Genomic DNA, 22,635 nt, shown 5'->3' on the forward strand with positions numbered 1-22,635 from the left:
AAGAACATATCTAGAGTAGACACAAGCAGGATATTGCTGTCTTTAAATCACCAGACAATCAATCTGTGTGTGAGGGTGTATGGGTGTGTCTTAGTAAAGTGACTTTCATTGTTAACTAGATATTCTATTATCCTATGATCATAACCATGAAACTTGAATTTCTATACATTTCTGTGGATTGGATCAAAACAGTATAATGACTGAATTTATAAGTATAGATGCAATTGGTCACAGATTAAATGAAATATTTCCTGTGAACGCATACTAAAAGTCCTATGTATTGTTTATCTGACACTTCCAAAATCTTTATCCTATGATCCTGTTATAATTACAACATATTTACAGTACTTATTTACTGATAATAATTTTAATATAAATGTCAGTATCTGGAGATGGAAACTATCAGGAGAAAAATATAAGAAAAATGTAGTTGACTTTAAGATCCAAAGTAGGATAGATTGTGATCTAAAACACTAAATACTTCTGGGGATTCTGAGATGTACTACAGTTATCATTATTCAGCTCTATTTTTATTTTCATGATATAGCAGTCATAATAAGTGCACAATGGCCAAATTCACAACGTACATATAGGAAGAGATCCATTAAAACCACAAAGCACAGCAGGTATACTTAAGAAATTATAATAAAAAGATATTATTTCAAAATATACTTTATTCTTCATGTGTGAATTCATATCTAATTACCCTAAAAGATCACATGGATATATGTTGAACTGGTGAGATCTTTTTAAAATAATTCTAAAGTTACATATATTCATATGTTTTGTACAAATTTTAAAATACTGTAAACAGTGCTTTAAAATAAATTTTTATTTTTTTTATCTGCTTTTTAAAAAAATTATTTCAATAGTTTTTGAGGAACGGGTGGTGTTTAGTTGCATGGATAAGTTCTTTAGTGGTGACTTCTGAGATTTTGGTGTACCCATCACCTGAGCAGTGTACACTGTACCCAATGTGTAATCTCTTATCCATCACTCCCCTCCCACTTTCTCCCTAGTCCCCAGAGTTCATTATATCATTCACATGCCTTTGCATCCTCATAATTTTTAATTTTTTTCAGACAAAATATAACTATGTTACATATGTGTAATCTTGATATATTTAAAAATGCAATGCATTTTGAGATTAAAAGATGACATAATGATAAACATCTTCAAGCACACACTCTCTTTATAAGGGAATTAGGACCCAGAGAGATTAAACATTGCATTAGCACACATAATCATCAGAGGACCTGAAATGAGAGCAAAGGTTCTTCATGTCGTGCCTAATGATAATATTTTTCCCACTGTGCTTCATTAGTTTATAATTTTGATGTCATAGCAATAGCATCATAATTATTAGATAATATTTATCCAAAATATTTTCCACTATAAAAAGCTCTGTAGTATCACATTGTAGTAAACCTTGATACTGCTACACAGTGATCTCTAGAAATTTAAATCCTTATAATTACAAATGTGTTGAGAATGTATCTTCCATATAAGAATATTAATTTATCAATATCATACATTTATATTAAATATGAGAAGAGCTAAATTTAATTTATTGTCTTCCTGATAAAACATAACTGAAATTCTCTTGAACACTTTCCACTTTAAAGGTTTTTTGCATAGCAGTATCAAATTGGATTGTGGAAATTTACTTTATATTGATATATATAACAACATAATATATATATTCATCTTGCCTAACCAAAACTAGAATTGTTCCAAAGACCAGAGGTTTCTAATTGCTTTTGCCATGCTTACTTACGCACACAGGATGGGAGTTGACCAGACCAATTGTGATCCTGTTGGCATATCCTCACTGAAGAACCAATCAATCGAAAACCAGGATTACATTGATATACAACTGTGTCTCTATATCCATAATTCTCTCCAATGACTTGACCATTCACAATCAGTTCTGGAGTACCACAATGACCCGCTGAAATGGGTTATGAAGCAATATTTTTAATACTGTGATTTGTTTTATTGGTATATTTATATACATGTGTAACATTAGTAAACTTTTAAAGATGACTTCAAAGCAAGTCACAAATAATTCAATTATAACTCTATGACATAAAGGTAACTATCGAATACTTAGCAAAACAACAAATATATGGAAATTAAAAGAAGACACATGTCTAGTGACACTTGGGTCTTGAAGAAATTATAAAATATCTCAAGGTGTAAAAATGAAAATATAGGCTGGGCGCCGTGGCTCACGCCTGTAATCCCAGCACTTTGGGAGGCCCACGCGGGCAGATCACGAGGTCAGGAGATGGAGACCATCCTGGCTAATGTGGTGAAACCTCGTCTCTACTAAAAATGCAAAAAAATTAGCCAGGTGTGGTGGCGGGCGCCTGTAGTCCCAGCTACTCGGGAGGCCGAGTCAGGAGAATGGCGTGAACCCGGGAGGCGGAGCTTGCAGTGAGCCGAGATCGCGCCACTGCACTCCAGCCTGGGCGACTGGGCCTCCATTTCAAAATGAAAATTTTTTTCATTTTCTCATTTTTTGAAATGAGACTCCATTTCAAAAAATAAAAATAAAAATAAAAATAAAAATATATATACACATATAAATTTGAAGGTACAGATAAAACATTACTTATTAAAGAAATTTATAAGTTTCAGTGATTTTAGTAGAAGGAACAGAGATATATAAGCAATGATGTAAAACATGTTAAGAAGAAGCAGCAAGGAGCAAAATGACGTAAAAATAAAGCCAAAGTAAGTAGACAGAAGTAAATATTTAAGATAATTACAAACAACAGAGAACATTAACTAAGGTAAAAGTTCTTTCTCTAAAAATAAGCAACAAAATTATTAAACTCTTAGCTAACCCTATTAACACCAAAATGGAGAGAATAAAATTGTCAATAACAGGAATGAATGAAGTGATATCACTATAAACCCTCAAGAAATTGAAAGAATAAGGGAATGCTAAAAACAGCTTTATGCCAATACATTTTAACACTTCAGAAAAAATGAAAACGTTCTGTGAAAATTATAACTTGCCCCAAAACTAACACAAGATAAAAATAGAAAACTATTAATAGCTTTTATCTATTAAAATACTTGAACAAAACTCTTCCCACAGATTTTTTTTTTTTTTTTCTCGGAAATTCAAGCTTTTAAGGGGGAAAATAAGTGTTATGTAAACTCTTTTAGAAAACAGAAAAAAAAAAAAAAATCACCTTTTAACTTATTTTATGAAGTAACCATTAACCCCATCAGTAAAGCCTGAAAAAAGAAAATTTAAAAGGACCAAAGTCCTTAAATAATTATAAAGGACCAAAGTACTTCATAAACAGAGATACAAATCTCCTTAACAAAATTTTATAAAATCAGTCTAGTGACATATAAATGATAATACATAATGACTATCTGGGATTTACCCAGAAATGAAATTTGGCTAAATATGAAAAATTAACCACTGTAATTTTGACATAATAAAAGAGAAAAAATTCTATGTAATTACTTCAATCGACGTAGAAAAAGCATATAGGAAAATGCAGTGCCTATTCATGATAAAAAAAAAAAAGGGGGGCAACAAATTAGGAATATAGGGAACGTTGTTAACCCAATAAAGACATTGTTTAAAAAAAAACAAAAAAAAAAAAAAAAAAAAAAAACAAAAAAAAAAACCTCCAGTGCAATACTTTAATAAAAAGAAGAAAAACAGCATAATGTTGGGAAACAAAATAGTGAAACTATTCTATACTCAGGTAATATTTAGAAAATTGTATTTTTAAAATAAACTAGTAAGTGAATTTAGAAAGGTTGTAGAATATTAGATAAATATTTTGAATAATTGTATTTTATATGCTAACAGCAAACAATTGGAGAATGTAATTTAGATAAACAACTTTAGTTGGGCACAGTGGCTTATGACTATAATTCCAGCACTTTGGGAATCTGAAGCAGGAGGATCATTTGAGGTCACAATTTCAAGACCAGCCTGGGCAACATAGCAAGACCCTATCTAAAAAATAAAAAAAAGAAAAATTTTACTTTTTACTTATAATAGTAAAACATTCTGGGGAATAAATTTAGCAATAGCACATTCTATGCTAAAAATACAAAATGTTGCTATTAAAAAAAAAAAAAAAAAAGTAAAGACCCAAACAAATGTACTATGTTCATGGATCAGAAGACTCAATGTTTTTAGATGCCAATTTTCCCCCAACTGATGTATGGATTCAATCCCGCCAGAATTTCTTTGTAGAGTTTGATAAACTAATTCTAAGATTTATATTGAAACTGAAAAGTGTTATGGTATCCAAAGTGATTTTGAAAATTATGAACAAATTTAGAGGATTTACATACATCATTTCAATAATTATTATCAAGTTTTTTCAACAAATAGTGCAAGATACAAGGAGCAAGTAAAAAAGCCCCTCAATGCTACTACATAACACATGCAAATTAAAAATAATATTGGTGATACAAAAGTTAAAGCTAAAACTGTAAAGTTTCTAGTATAAAGAGAAAGTAAAACAAACAGACTTTACCAAACTTGAAAATGTGTGTTGTCAAAAGATGCTATTAAAAAATGAATAGGCAAGTCACAGAATAAGATAAATTACTTATAAAACATATAATGATGAAGGGCTTGTAACAAGAATATGTACAGAACTCCTACAATTCATAGTAAAAAGGCAAGTTAATATAAGATACTTTACCACTTCACAAAGGAAAATTTACAAATAGCCAATAAGCCTATGAAAAGCTGTGCTTAACATTAGTATTCGCTAAGACAAAAAAATACGAAAATACCATAGGATACCTTTATGCATCCCACAGAATGGATAGAATGAAAAAGTTGGCTACATCACATGCTGGAGAGAATGGGAGACAACTAGAACTCTCCCACATGTATTCTATTCCTGAGTATTCAAGAGAAATGAATGCATATGTCCAGAAAAAGACTTTTACATGAGCATTCATAGCAGCTTTATTCATAATAGAAAAAAACTGGACATAGCTCATACATCCATCAAAAACAAAATGGCTGAAGTGTGGCGTACTTGTACAATGGAATCCTATTGAGCAACAAAAGGAACAAATTACAGATATGCACAACAGCATAGAGGAAAGAATAAAAGAAGCCTTATACAAAACAGGGCACAATTTGCAATTCAATTTAATTAATGTCTAGAACAGGGAAAACTAATATATGGTGAAAATATCAAAATAGTTACTGCCTCAGGTTAAGGAGGAGGAGAGTTGCACAGTGACCATGAAGGGGCATAAGAAAACTTTCTGAGGTAATGGCAATATTCTATGTCTTTACAGTGGTTTAGTTACATGCATGTATACATTTATCAAAACTAATCTAACTGAATTTAAGGTCTATGTACTTTACTATATATAAATTTTGCCAGAGTTAAAAAAAAAAAAAAAAAAAAAAAAAAAAAAAAAAAACCAACAACTTTGAACAAATATTGAATTCTAGCTAATGGTATGCATGCTTAAATACCTGGCAACAAAGTATACTGATGTTTACAAGTTATTTCAAAATTCATCAAAAAATAAATTAATGGATTGATGGAGGCCTAGAAATATGGATAGATATATGATAAGCAAATAAGAAAAAATATTCATTGTAGAATTAGGTGGTAGGCATATGGGTGTTCACTGTCAATTCCTTTAATTGAAAACTTCATAATAAAATATTAGGGAGGCAGGAATAAATGCACTGTACTTAGAGAAACAATAAGCACATTCTCATGGCCATTCTAAGCTAAAAGTGTCTGGGGTTACACAAACTAGTTGAGAAGAATGGATCCCTACGCTCAATTTACAGTGTACTATTCTAGGATTTACTTGTCTGGTAACTATAGTTTCCTCTTACCAACATCCTTTTGCATTTCATTGTATATCAACACTATATTCTCTACAATGGATGATCTTGTCTTCTTAGACTAAGAGGCAATATTTTCTTATAAATATTCTTGTTATGCCCTGTCTTTCCAGAGAACAGAATCAAGATTCTAAGTAGGAGAATAAAACCACATAGTATATACAATATTAAATAATATATAATACATAGTAACAATTCATGAGAGCATATAGCCATGAAATATAGTATTTTCAAATTTATATGTATATTTTAAATACTTTTAAAATTTAGTTTTATTTTAACTATATTTTAAATATAGTTCATTTTAAATATTTTAATATATCTTTAAATATTTTAAACATAGTATTTAAATTATATATCATTTAAATATAGTATTTAAAATATATATTTATTTATAAATGTATACTTATTTAAAGATACATGTAATATATAATTTAAATACTGAAGAGTATGTATAAAAATATATTTATTTATGTATAACTATATATAAATTTAAAAATTTATATGTAAACTAAGTTTACTTAAAAATGCATAAGTAAACTAAGTAATCTGTAATTAAAATTAGTACAACCAAAATCAGTTTAAAAACTATTAAGATTTTTTAGTTTTTTGAGTTTGTATTTGATTATATAATCACATATTAATACATAATCATTTAACTCATTAACTATTTTCTGTTTTTTTCAATAGTCACTGCAGAAAATAAGTGGCCTCATCCATCTGCCCAATCTTGACCAGTGGGAGACACCATGACTCCTAGCCTCACTGCTCTGCTCTGTCTAGGTGAGACTTAAAGAGGAAGAGGAAAGACCCTAGTCTGAGAGGAACTCCATCTCATAGCCAGGGCCTGGTGCATTAACGACCCCAGGGGCTCAGGAGTTCCCTGTGTATATTCAAGTATGTGTGTTCTTATAAAGAAATTGTTTCTGGGATTCCAAGTACAACTACTAACAAATGTGCCTGAGAAGGGGAAAAAAGACACTTTAACAAAAACTTGTAACTATACCATTTGAAATTTCAAATAATGATTATATTTCTATGAATATTTTCAAGCTTATTAGCCACACAATATGTAAGTATAGACTTTTCTGCCATGTGTCATATTCTTAAACAGTAACATTTTAAAGACAAAAACACTGACAAATTTTGCAGTACTCTATTCATGATAATCAGCAATTTTTAAATTAGTAAACAAAAAGATCTTGCCTTGCTTCCAACAGATAAGTGAATAATTATTAGAAAAATTTTCATTATTACCTAATTTAATATTTGCTTTCAGATCTTGAAATAATTTTAGAGAAAATAAAGCATAAATAGCATAAAGCATACTATTCTTAATATTAGATAAATTGTTGAAATCTTTGAAAAAGGAGACAAAGCATTCAAAAGAGGCAAGGTAAGAAGAATGAACTAGTTCAGTTTCTTTAACTGAAGATTTTTTATAATAAATTCAGGGAATTCTAAGGGGAAAACATCCTAATTGTCTAAAATCAGGTTCAAAAAATATATTTTTAAAATTTTAATAGAAATTAGTTTTACGCATGTTGAAATCTTATGAAATAAAAAGGGAGAAAGGTGCTTAAATGTAGACATTACATTGTTTATCTTCTCAGTCATTACCTTAAGCAAATAGGTGAAAGGAGAATTGACTATGGTTTAGAATGAGTTAATAGCTACAGCGATTAACCTAGCTGAGTAAGCAGGCATACAATTTTCAGCAATTAGTTTTCACTATTATATTTTCACCATGACTGGAAGAAAATGTGTCTCTCCTTAGATTTCACTAGGAATGCTATCTGATTATTCTGTTTAGTAGCTTTTCTATCATGAGCCATTTTTAAAGATAAGTATTTTCTGGTTTTTAACATCCTTACTGAATGAATATAAATTAGTATCTCATATTAGGGAAAAAGAGATGCCTCCTTTCAAGGGTGAGGGGCAGGGGGAAGTTTGGTAAAAACAAATTAAAAATCTGTACCTAGGCATCTGGTTTCAGATCCACTCCAAAGACCTGAGGAAAGGCATTCCCTTACAGCAGAGCCCACAAGCATGAATCCCAAGTCGCAGGTAAAGATAGCTGTTGAGCCATATGAAGTTTGAGTTCCAATCTTATTTCCATTTGGAGGTGTAGGTAGTTCTCCACAGGAAATAACTTTAAAATGATAAATAAATAAAAACCCTTAAAGATATAGTCAAGCTGCACTTATAACAAAACTATGCTTTGAACATTTTGAGCTTCCTATGATTTGATGTATTTACAAAGGAAACTGGCATTTGTAAAACATGTTTGAATCAGTGTGAAAGTATGGAGAAAAGAGATGACATAATGTAAAATTTATCCTCTTTAAGTTTCCATAGAACCTTCTAAGTAACAGAGATATAAAGTTTTTTTTTTTTTTTTGCTTGTTTGTTTTTGTTTTTGCTTTTGTTTTTTGCATTTTTCTTTTAGTCAACCTGGCTATAGTGGACGAAAAACATCACAAGTTTAAAGAGATGATAATTCATTAATCTAAAATCTTTCTCTGACTTATCAAGTAACTTTGGGCAAGCCCTTTGACTTACCTGAGCCAAAGTTTCTTCATATCTAAACCAACATTAAAATAATAATTACAATATAATTTTTGTCAAGAACTCTGTAGTTTGAGTTTTACATGTAAAGTATTTGATTTTCATGACATCCATTAGATATAATTCATCTTTTTTTTGTAAGTTATAAAAAATTGAAGAAAATAAATTTAACAGGCTTGCCAGGTCATATAGCATCTCTTATGACTTCTTCACATTTGAAGACCACAAATTTTTATGTCATTCTAGCATAAAAACAAAACAGATCATGTTCATTGGGCACGTATTATATATTTGGTGCTATTATTAGTGTTTTCATTTGTGTAATGCTCAAAAAAACTGTCTAGGCTTTCAGTATTAAGTTTTAGATAGCTGTCAGGTAGAGAATTAGAAAACTTGCAAACTTTCAAGAGTTGCATATCAAATTTAAAATGTACTAAAGGTTTTGAGCTTATCCCCCCAAAAAATCATTTGAGGTGGATATTAATATTATGATATACTAATATTATTATTAATTCTAATATTTATATTATTTTCATTTTAAAGATGATTAAATGGAAGACTGGAGAAAAAATACTATTCTTTTATTTTTCTCAACCAATTGCAATTCCTAAATCCCTTGCCATTCCCTCATTCTTACCTGTAGGCAGTAATCCAATCTTACTTATCATTTAAACCATTCTACATAATAAAGAATCTAACACAATAGAACGAGACAAACATTTGTTGAAAGCTGATTAAATTAGTGTTTCTGTTGTAGATAATAATTACCTAGCTCTGAAATATTCCTATCCACGTTCCCTTTAAAAACAAATTATTCTTTTTAAACAATAATTTGGAAAAACAAGGAGTCTGCAGTCAGAGAAAACTTGGAGGACTAATACAAAAATTTAGAAATACAGCCTGTGTGCAGTGGATCATGCCTATAATCTCAGCACTTTGGAAGGCTGAGGAGGGCAGATCACTTAAGGTCAGGAGTTCCAGACCAGCCTGGCCAACATGGTGAAACCCCGTCTCTACTGAAAATACAGAAAAAAAATAGCCAGGCGTGGTGGTGGGCATCTGTAATCACAGCTACTGCAGAGGCTGACAGAATTGCTTGAACCTGGGAGGCAGAGGTTGCAGTGAGCCAAAATCGCGCCACTGCGCTTCAGCCTGGGAAACACAGCAAGACTCTTTCTTGAAAAAAAGAACAAAAAATAGAAATACAGATGATGGCATACTTTTACAATATTAAATATAATTTTGAAATATATTTCAATACTTTAATTCATTAATATGATTATCTTGGAACACAGGGCAACCAAAAAATTCTATACTATAGCGATTCAATTCTATAGAGATTCAAAAAATAAATTTCAAATCAGTGAATATTCATAAATAAAATAATATCAGATACTTGTGTACTTATTACACATAACATAGTTGTCTGCTATGTTAAACTTCTTAATCATAATAACCCTATGTAGACTTTTGACCTCTCTATTAGTTTGTTTATAAATCATGGGTCTCTAAACAACATACACCATAGAGTTGTGTTAGACACTAATTAAAAGGCTGAATTTTCACCTAGCATATTTCTTGAATCAAAATAGACAATAAATAAAAGTAAGAAAGGGAGTTCAAGTTATTTCACCTGAATATCCTATGTTCTGTTAGCTTATGTATATTAGATATTGGCCATTTATATTATTAAAATGTATGGAAATAAAATGCCTTAACTGCTCAATTTGATTCAATAGTATTTACTGAGGATGTGGTTATAGCTGGTATTTCAATTGTGTCATACCATTAAATGTTTGCAGTAACTCTACACAACAGGTGTCATAATTTTCTAGTTTTAAGATTTTCTAGTTTTAGAATTTGGAATCAGAGAAAATAAACATGATATAACATGATAAAAAGTCAAGGGTTTTAGTCAGACTACTTGGTCAAATATCATTTCTCTATCATTTATAAGCTCCGTGACTTTAATAGAATGATTACCTCTGGGGCAAAGGCGTGTTTTTTTTTTTTTTTTTTTAAACCAAATGAGTATAAAACATGTAAAGGACTAAAAGCAGTGTCTGTCAAGTAGTAAGTAAACAGCACTTCATTGTTAAAGTAGGTAATAGATCTACAATTCAAACACTAGATTTCTTAATCGAAAGCCTATGCTTTTCTATTTGCTAGAAAAGCATTTACTAATACATAGAAACATAGCTAGAAAAATTAAAAATGTAATGAGAATAAATGGCCATATTAGTAATGTCATCTAATTATTGATCTAGTGTGTTTGTAAAAGGAACTGATTCAAACAATTTGATAACCAAACATAGCTTATGAAATAAGTTTAGCAAAGTGTATACTTACTTTGGCAATATGGTCTTTCATTTCTCCAACTCCAAGTACCATTAGGAAGACATTCGATGGAAGCAGGACCTAGTCCATGATAACCAGGGTCACAGCTGAAAACTACCTTCGTTTTGTATTCATAATGGGAGCCATTCACAATTCGCCATCTTCCATGTTCCAAGGTAAAGGAATTGATGCTTGGACATGTAACAACTATACAAAAACCAAAGGGTATAAGTGCTAACAAATCACTATATCTTAACATCTATGCCATTCTTTACATCTCCACTGCCTTAATTCACTTACTATTGCATTATACAAGGTCCTCTAGCATTTGTTCTTTATTTCTTTTGCATGTTGATATTTTCCATTCCCCTAGCTATATGGTATTGCTGGAAGTTCTTGAACACACTCAATGGTTTCACAATTCAGTCTTGTACTTATTATTCTACCTACTTAGAATCCCAATTGTTGGCTTACCTCTACTCCCTTATTTCTTTATAACTTTAGAAAAGACTATATTTTGAGGAAATTTTTTTGATGAGAATGGCTTTTTTATGCAAGAGTCATGATATCAACTTTAGTTAATTCAAAACTTTTTCAAGGTAAGTAGAAGCCTTATTAGATACCTATTCTGAGAGTGCAAACAATTGAACAATCTTCAATTTAAATGAAATCACAGCTAAGTGGAAATGTTAGTACTAAATGGGAAAAAAATAATTAAAATATAGAGAAAATTCAATAATTTATTTAAATCAACATTTTCTATTTTTTTGCTACCAAATCTTTACCAGAATTAATGTCTCATCATTAAGTAAACTTATTTACCTAGTGAAGTAATAGTGACAGCAATAGGAACTCTTCTAAGTGTAAGTAACCCGAAGAATATCAACAAAAGTTTAAAGTTATGGATAATTTCTGCAACATTATTTAACCTTATAAAAATCAGAGTGGAATATGTCAAAGTATCATTTTATTAACACAATCTTTAAAAATTTTTCTCAAGGGATCATGTACTGAAAACACATGTTGACTAAAGGATGACTTTTTACAAAATAAAACTTTATTGTATAAAATAAAAGTGCCTTTTTTGACATAAGTATTCTGAGGTTTCCAAAAATGATTGAAAAGTCCTTGTACTGTCTTCTAGTACTTCATGGTACAAGATAGCTTACTTAACTTTTATTTCTGTCTTAGACATCACATTTCAGTTTAGGGATTGGTTTTTACAATTCTACAATACATAAAATTTCAGATCATATAAAATACCAAACGAAGAACAAGTGATGAAATTCCCTTGACACACATACCAACACAGCGAGGGGTCTTGTTATGATTGCTCCATGTTCCATCTGATTGGCATACAGCTGTGGTAAGTTCCTTGGATGACAATCGATATCCATCATTACAAAAATAAGTAACTCGCGTTCCTACCAAGTAGTCTGTTGTTAGTATTCCTCCATTTGTTGGAGCTTTAGGAATCCCACAGGAAATTGCTAGAATAAATACACACATGCAAAATCATATAAACAGAAAAAATGTTTAATTTATTAGGTAAGTCTGCTGAACTGTAAAACATGCAAAACTAATGGGGATTTTTTTTTATTCCTCTGAAACAATCTCAGAATATCTCAAAGAAATACTCTGAACCATAAATTTTGAATAAGTTATTCCAAACTCTTATTTAGTAATGCTTACAAATTGATGAATCCATACATTGTTAATGCTTTATTTCTTGGTTTCTTACTTAGTTTCTGGTTATCATGTGTATGGTTATCAGCATTTGTATGGATTATATGAGAACGCAAGTTAGGTAAAGAGTATCTCTAATGCAAGCCCATGACTGGACCATCATATAGGAAGTTTGATTAATTCAATTTGACAGATAAATATTAAATATTTTAAAGAGAGTGGCAACCAATACGCATCATCATTTTGGCCAGGAATAAAACAAATAGATTTATTTTACCTGAAAGCTGTCTATTTCTGTCTTAGGAACAGCCAAAATGTATGAGCTGGGGCACCATCCACAAAGTATCATGTATATTGGATATGTTTAATAAATACAAGGCCAGGACTTACTGTCTTAAAAACCTAGTTAGGATCTTCCTGAATTTCACTGATGTGTCTTAGATGTCTTGATTTTTATCTACAATACATTTGATTTAGGTGAAAATTAGTTTTACTATGATGTAATAATAATGTAAAATTTTATATTCGTTTAGTTTGTTGTATATAAGATATTTTATACCTTATAACTTTAAAAGACTACAGAAAAATCCCCTAAAATTGATTTTTTTTTACCATTTTTGCCCTATAAGTACACAATTGGCATTTACAAAAAGAAAAACCACATAATCTTTCAAATAATATATACATATCTTTCAAAGTATATATTTGGTAGCAATACCTCAATTAAAGTCAGATTTTTTTTCTTTCTTTTTCTTTTTTTTTTTTTTTTTTTTTTGGAGACAGGGGTCTCAATCTGTCACCTGGCTGGAGTGCAATACTCATACCTCAGCACCCTAGTAGCTGGGACTACAGGTGCGTGCCACCATACCTGGCCAATTGTTTGTTTGAGACATGGTCCTACTCTTTTTCCCAGGCTGGAGTCGGTGGCGGGATCTTGGCTCACTGCAGCCTCCGCCTCCTGGGCTCAAGCAGTCCTCCTACCTTCAACCTCCTGAGTATCTCGGATCACAGGCACACACCACCAGGTCCAGCTAATATTTGTACTTTTTTGTAGACACATGTTGGCCAGGCTGGTCTCAAACTCCTAGGCTCAAGCAGTCCAGCGCCCTCTACCTTCCAAAGTTCTGGGATCACAGGCATGAACCACTGCACCTGGCCTATCTGTATCTTTATGTATCACACTCAGAGTACATATTTATATGTATCTCCACAGAAAGACTAATGTATTTGAATATGAGTGTCCTCCTAGAACCAACTGGAGTTATGTAATATCTGACATATGTATTGCATTATTGTTATAAAATAAGAAGGCTTCTATATTATGAAAGATATCTAGCTTACAGGTTTCATACAAAGAATTACAGATTTGTATTTTCTCACATAACAGAAGAAATAAAGTACAGAAAGATATGAGTTTAGTTTAAATATTATAAATGCTGTGTACTGTTCACCCATCTTCCATTTCAACCAAAAATTGTTTCCACTTCTCTTATAAAATCTACCATTTTGCTGCTTAATTTTCATTAACCCATGTGAATTAAATATAAAATGAAAAATCTCAGTGAAATCTATACAAAATTGTCAAAACTGAATGGCAGAATCCCTACTGCTGAATAGCTGATCTTTTGTAATTTAGTAACCTGTAAATTATGAACAGAAAAGCTGTAATGCTGACTTAAATTGTATATGCAATCTCATGTAATTATGTTATTATCCCTGCTTTCTAATTACGGAACCTCTAAAATAGTGTTGAAAAGTAAATGGTTCCCTGATGTCTGTTAAAGCAGTGTTTACATTTTCACTTAGAACTTCTGGGAATTTCAAGTTGTTATACACAATCTCCCTGCCAAAGATCATGTATTTACTGATTTTTAAAAATTAACTATTCATTGTTGGTGTAGTATAGATTGAATCTAGGTCAAAGTAAAAAGAGGTATAGTTAAATAGTATAGATTCCACATATATGTTTAGTAAAACATGGTTTCATTTTAGAACTAAAAAGAGACAACGTACCAAAATAATGGGACAATTCGTGTGCCTGTAGATAGCTTATAATTTAACTTCTCAACTAATTTTTTTAAAAGAAGAAAAGAAAGAAAATAAATCCAGTTCAGAAGAAAAGTCATCATAATTGAGTGGTTGTAAAAGAGACTTGTCTATACAACTCTCAGGAAATCACAAATTAAAAGTGAGACAGAGAATACAAAGTGAGTTTCCACATCACACTACATAATACTTAATTGTATGCATGGGGATGGTTTAATCTTTGCGGGGTGGGGGGATCAATAAATGGTTGTTTGATGAGAACAAAAATAAATAAAACACCTGACCAAACCCAAATAGATACAACTGACTAATTTTCTACCTTTATGCTCACATTGTGTAACTTTATAGCTCAAAAGTAAGGATGTATAAGAAGACCTAAGAGGCAAGAAAAAGAAAAAAGACTGAAAAATGCAAAATAAATTTGAAATAAAAGGTGCATTATGCAAATAGCTCTTCCAAATGACATGTAAACATTTCATTTCAATTAGTTATGTCCAAATAGAGGTCATATCCTATGAGTATTTTTTCATAATCTTTTTCTGTTTTAACAATTAGAAAAGATAAATTTTTGGAAATGGCTGCATGATTTACATATATTTTATCATTTTATTTTACCAAATATCTCATTTTTAAACTATATTTCAACTTTCCTATTCAAATTGTAAAATAATTTTAAATTAAGGACATCGAAAAAATGACTCCATATGTAAATTTCAATGAAATTATAGCACTAATTCTACAAAGCAATTTCAAATTTCAGAAAGCATGGAGTATTTTTATTTTACATGATAGTCAATTATTCTCACAAAATCTTTCTTAAGAATTATATATGTGCCACATAGAGGTGTGTATGTTTATGTGTGTATATAAATATAAATAAAAGTAGCCTTTATGTAACTAAAATACAAAAGTTTAAAATTAAAAAAATAAAATTTGGAGCATTTTAATGGTTATTTAAAATATATATGAAATAAGCTTGTTTTATATTTTTTAATTCTATTATGAAATTTGAGATCAAAATTCTTTCCCAAACTAATTCTGGGAAATTGATTAATACTAAGAAACTATAAATACTCCTGCTATTCATTAGTCGAAGGAAAGCAGTTGTTTTAATACGTTATTAAAATGTATCTATTCCGCATGAAGTAAATGCCTTCAGTGTTGACAACCCATTAAGGTAATGGTGCTTCCCAGAATCCTAATAAGTGATTAATGTTTCCTTGCATCAACACAAGAAACAATAATTCTTTCATTTTGAATTTGTTTACATATGCCTCAGAAAGCTATCTTTTTATGAATTACAAATTGCACTCTAATAGGTAAAACAAGCCATTTCAAGTGTCTGGTAATACCTATTCCTTAGTCAATTTTAACTTGCTAATGGTTGATTTTAAATTTTAATTACCTATCTTACCTTTTTTGTTTTTTATAAATGCCCACCAAAAAATAGCTAATAAGACTTCTTATTTATTAACCTAGAATATCCTGCATTTTTTCATGTGAGAGTTCAAAGTTGCTATCTGTATATTTACATGATGAGTAGAGTTAAATAAAATACAAAATTAATTTTCATCTTGATAAAATAATGTAATGAATTAAGTATTTTAAAATTTTCAAAGTCCAATGACATTAACTTTTCTATGTAGCTGACGTTGAACTTGTCTTTATGACTATGGCTACCCTTAGGTAAGAAACTCAACTACTATTTAAAACAAGCCTTTTTTTTTTTTTTTTTTTGAGACCAAGTTTCGTTCTTGTTGCCCAAGCTGGAGTGCAATTGCAGTGTTGCAATCTCAGTTCACTGCAACCTCCGCCTCCTGGGTTGAAGTCATTCTCTGGCCTCAGCCTCCCATAAAAACAAGTCTTAATCAAAAACTCTAAAACATGCCATTTTTTTATTAACAAGCTTGTTATTCTTTTTGTGGCATGATATAATGCTCAGTGCCTCGATTTTTGACAAAATACAAAGAAAAATAAAAAACGTATCTCTGATATCTCTGTTGTGCTATCTGTACCACTGAAGAAAAAAATAACCAGGTGGTGGGTTACATTTTTCTTTTAAATTTGTTGCTGTGAGAGCAAATTTTGCATGCTAAGAGTGAAACTCAGTCTTCAGTGTACTTGCCCATTCTTATTCTCTATTACCTCTCTGTAGACTTCACACTAACTCAGTCTCCCTCTCTGTTTCAATAATTGTACGACAACAAAGTAACTGGAATGGAGGATGTATGAATACAGTATGCATACACGGGGAAAAAGTCAAGGCATATAAGTTGAATAACAATAATGAAGAATTATAGAACAGTATGTATCTTTCCCTTGGAATGTATCATTCTGCGATGTTATGCCTTGTTTTTAGGAAAGGGTTCACAATAGGCTTCCGAATATTTCTATTCTCAGAAATGTTAGTGATCCAAATAAAAAAGTTAAATGGTGCTAATCTCATATTAATGTTTTTGTTCATTTTGGCATAATATACTTCACCTTGACAGGCAGGAACCGGCGCATCCCATGCATGATACCCATAGGAAGACTTTCTGCACACAGCACTGCTTTTTCCAACAAGTCGGAATCCTCGATCACAGGCCCAACGGACCACACTGTTAAGCTGCCCACCTGTCTGACTGATAATATATCCATGAGGTGGGGATTCTGGTGTACTACAGTAGAAAGCTTTTCAAAAGAAAAAAAATGCTGTTTAATTAATGACCCAGAAGTTATTACCCAAAGTGATAAATACCTATACAGTGACTAGTGCTTAAAAGTAGGTCAGTGGTCATCTATATAAATTTTAATTCATATGAACTTCATATTGTGCTCTATCCTCTTTTGAAAATAATCTACTGACATAACTTTTGGGAGACATAATTAACTCTGAGTTTTCTTCCAATTTATATTGTCACCTAAAATGTCTTCTGAATTGAAATGTATTTTCAAAACACCCTGGAGGTTCAAAAGCCCAACAAATATCTAAATGAATTTTGGAAACTGCATTTCCTGTCATTTGGGGGACCTAAATGCCACAGCCTTGGCAGCAATATTTTAGAGCATGTCGTTTACATGTCACTTCGAAGTTATATCCAGACACCTCTATCATGTTAGGTCATATATTTCATTTTGGTTGATGTCTAAAATAATCCCCCACATTCCATAATCCTCTTTCCCAGTCTATTAAAGGGTTTCCAATCTGTCAAGAGCGTTTACATATTATGATAGAAATTGCCAATAAAATAAAAAAGTTTTTCATCTCCTGATGTTTGAAATGCCAACAGATAATGTCAAATAGCTTTTTCATATATATGTACTTTTGAGAATATTCAGCATGGCAGGTTCCATTTACCTTTTGAAACTTTAGTGAATTCATCTGAGAAAAATGGGGCTTTGGGGGTAAATAGTAAGAAACAAATTGGACTTAGGATATATATGTCATAACCTGTCATTTCTAAAGGCAAAAATACATATTCAATATGTCAAGCTGTTCTTGGGGGCTAAAAGTGGTATTTGCATTATATTTATATCCAAGTTTGTCAGAAATAATAAGAACAAGGATTGGTCTATAACACGGTCAATCTAATGCTTATAATTGTTTAATTTGGGTAGTTTTCTTTTATATTATGTATCATGAATTTAATGTGCTGACTTTTAAATGCCCTATTTGGGCAAAACTTTAATAAAAAGACATTTACATTGTTCATATTACAGAAACATAAGCTCAATAATGAAAATTCTTCAAGATGACTGGTTATACCCTGTATTTCTTTTCTTTTTCTTTCTTTCTTTTTTTTTTTTTTTTTGAGAAGTTTTGCTCTTGTTGCCAAGCTGGAGTCCAATGGCGCGATCTCAGCTCGCTGCAACCCCCACCTCCTGGATTCAAGTGATTCTCCTGCCTCAACCTCCCTAGTAAGTGAGATTACAGGTGCCCACTACCACGCCTAGCTAATTTTTTGTATTTTTAGTAGAGAGGAGGTTTCACTATGTTGGCCAGGCTGGTCTGGAACTCCTGACCTCAGACAATCCACCTGCCTCAGTTTCCCAAAGTGCTGGGATTACAGGCATGAGCCACCGTGCCTGGTCACATTTCAATTTTTTAAAACAATTCTACTTTGATTGCACAATAAATTATTTTCAACGTAATAGAAACTTATTGTAGGATACAATTATGTACATAGTAATAATATGCTGTCAGTGACAAGTTATTCTAATATGTAAAATACAAATTATTAATAAATTAAAATCAAACTATCATCTCAGAGTTTTAAAATCAAGGGAATTGAACAGAATTATCTGTTCATACATTTTATATGTAGTTGTAAATTTGTATAAATGAGTAAAATTCAAGAGTATACTTTTTAGAACTGAATTTCAGAATTTATCTGTCTATGCCCAGAATCATAGTGTCAGAGTTGTTTATAAAACATTTATAAAAGCAATTTTCAGTTGTACTGATTACCAATGACACATGATTTGGGAGGCACAGTGTGAACACGGTATAGAAAGAGACAGCTGACTGATTCCGAGGGATTCTGCTATTGAGCACATATCCATGGCCTCTGACATGATTTAGAATGGTCTCTGACATGATTTAGAAGGGCATTTAACAAAAGGAACATAACCTTCACATAATGGAGGACTATTTATGTACATTTACTCAACAAGAAATTCCTTATTGGTTCAGTATGAGTAGACCTTATAAACAGGAAGACATAGAAAAATCTATGTCACCTTGGTATTAAAAAGAATTTCCAGCCCACATCTTTCTAAATATTGTGCAAGGAAAAGCAGTAGTGACAAAACATTTCTTTTTTTTAAAAACTGAAGGCTTGTAAATGATGTGTTTGTTACCCTCTCTTTCAATATTTAAGATATTTTAACAAGTATCACAAATAGATGGATAAAAATTAAAACAAATATTTTGACCACTGTATGTTTATCCTCTGTTTAAACCTGTAATTTAAAGGAGTTATTAAATAGTTCAGATAACACACAGCTGAGCAACACTATTAATATTTTTTGTCAGTTCAAGGAAAACAAACCTTTTTTTTAAGTATTAAAAATTGCAGTTTAATTTATAACTGACTTATATAAGTTATAAGTATCCTAAATGCTTTTAATATTTTACAAAATCATATGAGGGATGTAGAATTATTATCATTACAATAGGAAATAGAGAGGTTACGTAAATTGTCCAATAACCATCAATGGAGGAGCTGTGATTTGAATTCATGACTGAGTAGTGTCTCTGCTCCTTAATCATAATCATACTGAAGATGCTAGTGAGATCTGTCCTGAAGTTAAAAGTTTTACATACCTATATATCTTATCCGAAATCCTTTTTTGTTATTGCCATGATCTGCTGACCACTGAAGAAATACTTCATGACCGTTGCTTGTTATATTAAAAGCAGATGAATAATCCCCACTGAGGGAAATAAGCACTGGACTTTGAATATTTGGTCCTTTGGGAAAATAATAAAACAATTTAGATAAAACTAATTATATTCTCATTCATCTTTAGTATTTTGTATCTTTAGAATAGTATTAAATATGGTTAAATTGCTTCACCATCAATCTACCTCATTAACAATAACTGAAAGCATAAAATGTTTGTTTTAAGCATTTTAATTCTATAGCTAAACAATGTATAATTTGTAAAATAATAATGGAGCTAACTATAATTTTCACATAGTATAGGAGGAAATTTAATGTTGATGCTTCTAAAAATATTTGTAAGATAAACTCACATAAGCAGCTGTTTATACTCAAAGTTTACATGTATAATTAGAACATTTGGACTTAATTGATGAATATCCAAAAAATATAACCCTTAGTTACCATCATACACCTGAAGAACATCAAATTCCTTTTCTGTCTGGAAGAATTCTACAAATATGGTGATATTATAACCCTTTTCCACTGAAATGCTCCATGCACACATTTGAAGATTTGGGTAACTGTCAGGATATCCAGGGCTCAATATGACTCCAGTAGAATCTAGCCGTAATTCATTGGCAGGACAGAGCACTGTCAAAGAAAAATGCCATTAAATAGTGCTAGGTTTTTAGAGCCTCAGTGAAAACTGTATTTTAGATACTGAGTATTCTGCTTTCATGTTCAATAGCTATAAGGATGATACGTTGAATTATTTGTTAGAAGAGACAAGCTGTATTAAACTTATGATTCAAAAGCTGGAGGAATGACCTAAAAATTTATAGTATTGATTTATTTTTTTATTACATGGAAGATGTACCACTTTCTGGACATAAATAAATACATAAATAAAATATAAGCCATTTAATTCCTCATCTTTCTTCACATTTTTCCCAACCTTTCCTAATCTTATGTTCTCTCACCTCTGCCTGTCTTATCTATGTCTTTGCCTTACGTCTTTCTTTCCTTACTTTTTAACTGACTCTCTTCTCTCTTAAAACTTCTACTCACTCAGGTGTGTGGGGTCAGAGAAACTGCCCTCTCTCAAAGTATTCATTTCAGGTAAAGTCATTTCTGATATTAGGGATATATTTACCATGACGATTTAACACAATTCTGGGTCACAGTTGCCTTTCAGCTCTTTACACCATCTCCAGGCCATAAATATAGCCCAAAGCACAAACTCATTTTATATAATAATAATCCCTCTGCTTTAACATCATATACATATATATACACATATATAAAAACACTTATAAAAACACAGAAAATGTGTTATATATTGACAAAACAACATAATTATGGTCTAACAGCCTGCAACATATAGCAAATTTTAGTTGTTGGCCTCAATTGCATTATGTATCAGACCAAAATTATGAACATCTACTTAAATTTGGATTTAGAATGAAGAGTATGACTAAGTTGATCCAGCCCTTTTTACTCAAATTATGCCATTTTAACCTCTTACAAATTTTTTTTTGAAGTTCTGTGGTGTGAAAAGAGTATTGGAATTATTTAGTATGGTCCATTGTGCAAAAGTAAACCAATATGCACCAAACAGGATTTACTTCAATATAAGGAAGAACTTTCTATTTGTCAGAATAGCATAATGGCCATAGGAAAATGTCTTACGAACATAATTGCTAACAAGTTTTAAACTTAGACTGCACTATCTGCTGAATGTTCTTACTAAGAACATTTGGACAACTGAACGAATGGGTAAACTAGATAATTTTTGATGATTTGGTTAATAGAAATACATCCCATGCCATTTCCTAATTCAACCACTATACCTTAACTTTCATTTTGGAGTTAAATAGCATTGTTTCTCAAAATAATTAGAGCAACATTTTAAGAAGAATTCCTGCTTTTCCATGTTTATTTGAATGAGTTAGGACCAAAAACTACTAATGTAGTTTCTGGAAAATAGTAAATAGATGAAGAACTTATATATTCATAGTGTTCAGGGTACAAGGACAATTAAATATTTTGAGTTATAAAGTCTCCAACAAATATAGGGGTAGAAAAGAGTAAGTAACATAGTGGATTATGGAAGCTTATGATTGCTCTGTTAACATGTTAATAACTTGAAAAGAAAAGACTACTTGAAAACTGGCCAGAACTAATACATGACTTTTTGAAAACTGACTATATAATAGAGTTTAAAATATAGTATAGATAAAGCTAAGAGTTATTTTCTACTTTTTTTTTGGAGAAAAAGTAGAAAATACTACTTCAGTTCCTTCCGCTTCAACCCAGGATTTTCCTTCATGGATATAATTTTGAGATTAAAAATATTGAATAACTGGCATCAGGTCATTTGTTCTCCACCTAAAAAGAGAACTCTGACATTGCTTTTCAAAAAATTTAAAAACACATAAAGAAGAAAAAGATAAACCTGAAGACTGGAAACCATATGGAATATATGAGTCAAAGACAAAAAAGTAGTAAATATGTGGCTACGACAGATTGAAAATGAGTGGTATGATCCAATATACTTTACTACAAATACACAAATTAACATATTCTCACATTGTCTAACATATAGCAAGAAGCTTGACAGTCACCTAGAATAACAGTAAATATTTGTTGATTGTAACTATATGCTAGACACTGTTAAACACCATTGGTACATTCTCTCTCTTATCACAACTTTAAAAATCTGTAGACTTTTTATCCCCATTGTAAATACGAGAA

General features: G+C 31.0%; 1 protein-coding gene across 6 annotated transcripts in view; it reads right to left on the reverse strand.

Moving 5' to 3' along the window:
* The window catches only part of CSMD3 (CUB and Sushi multiple domains 3), a 1,287,556-nt gene that overhangs the window by 65,044 nt on the left and 1,199,877 nt on the right, over window positions 1-22,635 (reverse strand). For all 6 annotated transcript variants that reach the window (XM_021942876.2, XM_031650139.1, XM_031650136.1 and 3 more), the window contains 7 exons: window positions 20,344-20,532; window positions 19,821-19,967; window positions 16,997-17,185; window positions 12,085-12,270; window positions 10,793-10,987; window positions 7,854-8,027; window positions 1,778-1,951 (listed from right to left, as the gene is read on the reverse strand). In XM_021942876.2, the coding sequence (XP_021798568.2) occupies window positions 1,778-1,951; window positions 7,854-8,027; window positions 10,793-10,987; window positions 12,085-12,270; window positions 16,997-17,185; window positions 19,821-19,967; window positions 20,344-20,532 (1,254 nt within the window). The remainder of the gene's footprint in view (window positions 1-1,777; window positions 1,952-7,853; window positions 8,028-10,792; window positions 10,988-12,084; window positions 12,271-16,996; window positions 17,186-19,820; window positions 19,968-20,343; window positions 20,533-22,635) is intronic.

The sequence above is a fragment of the Papio anubis genome, chromosome 8 (genome assembly GCF_008728515.1).
Source record: "Papio anubis isolate 15944 chromosome 8, Panubis1.0, whole genome shotgun sequence".
Classification (NCBI taxonomy): domain Eukaryota; kingdom Metazoa; phylum Chordata; class Mammalia; order Primates; family Cercopithecidae; genus Papio; species Papio anubis.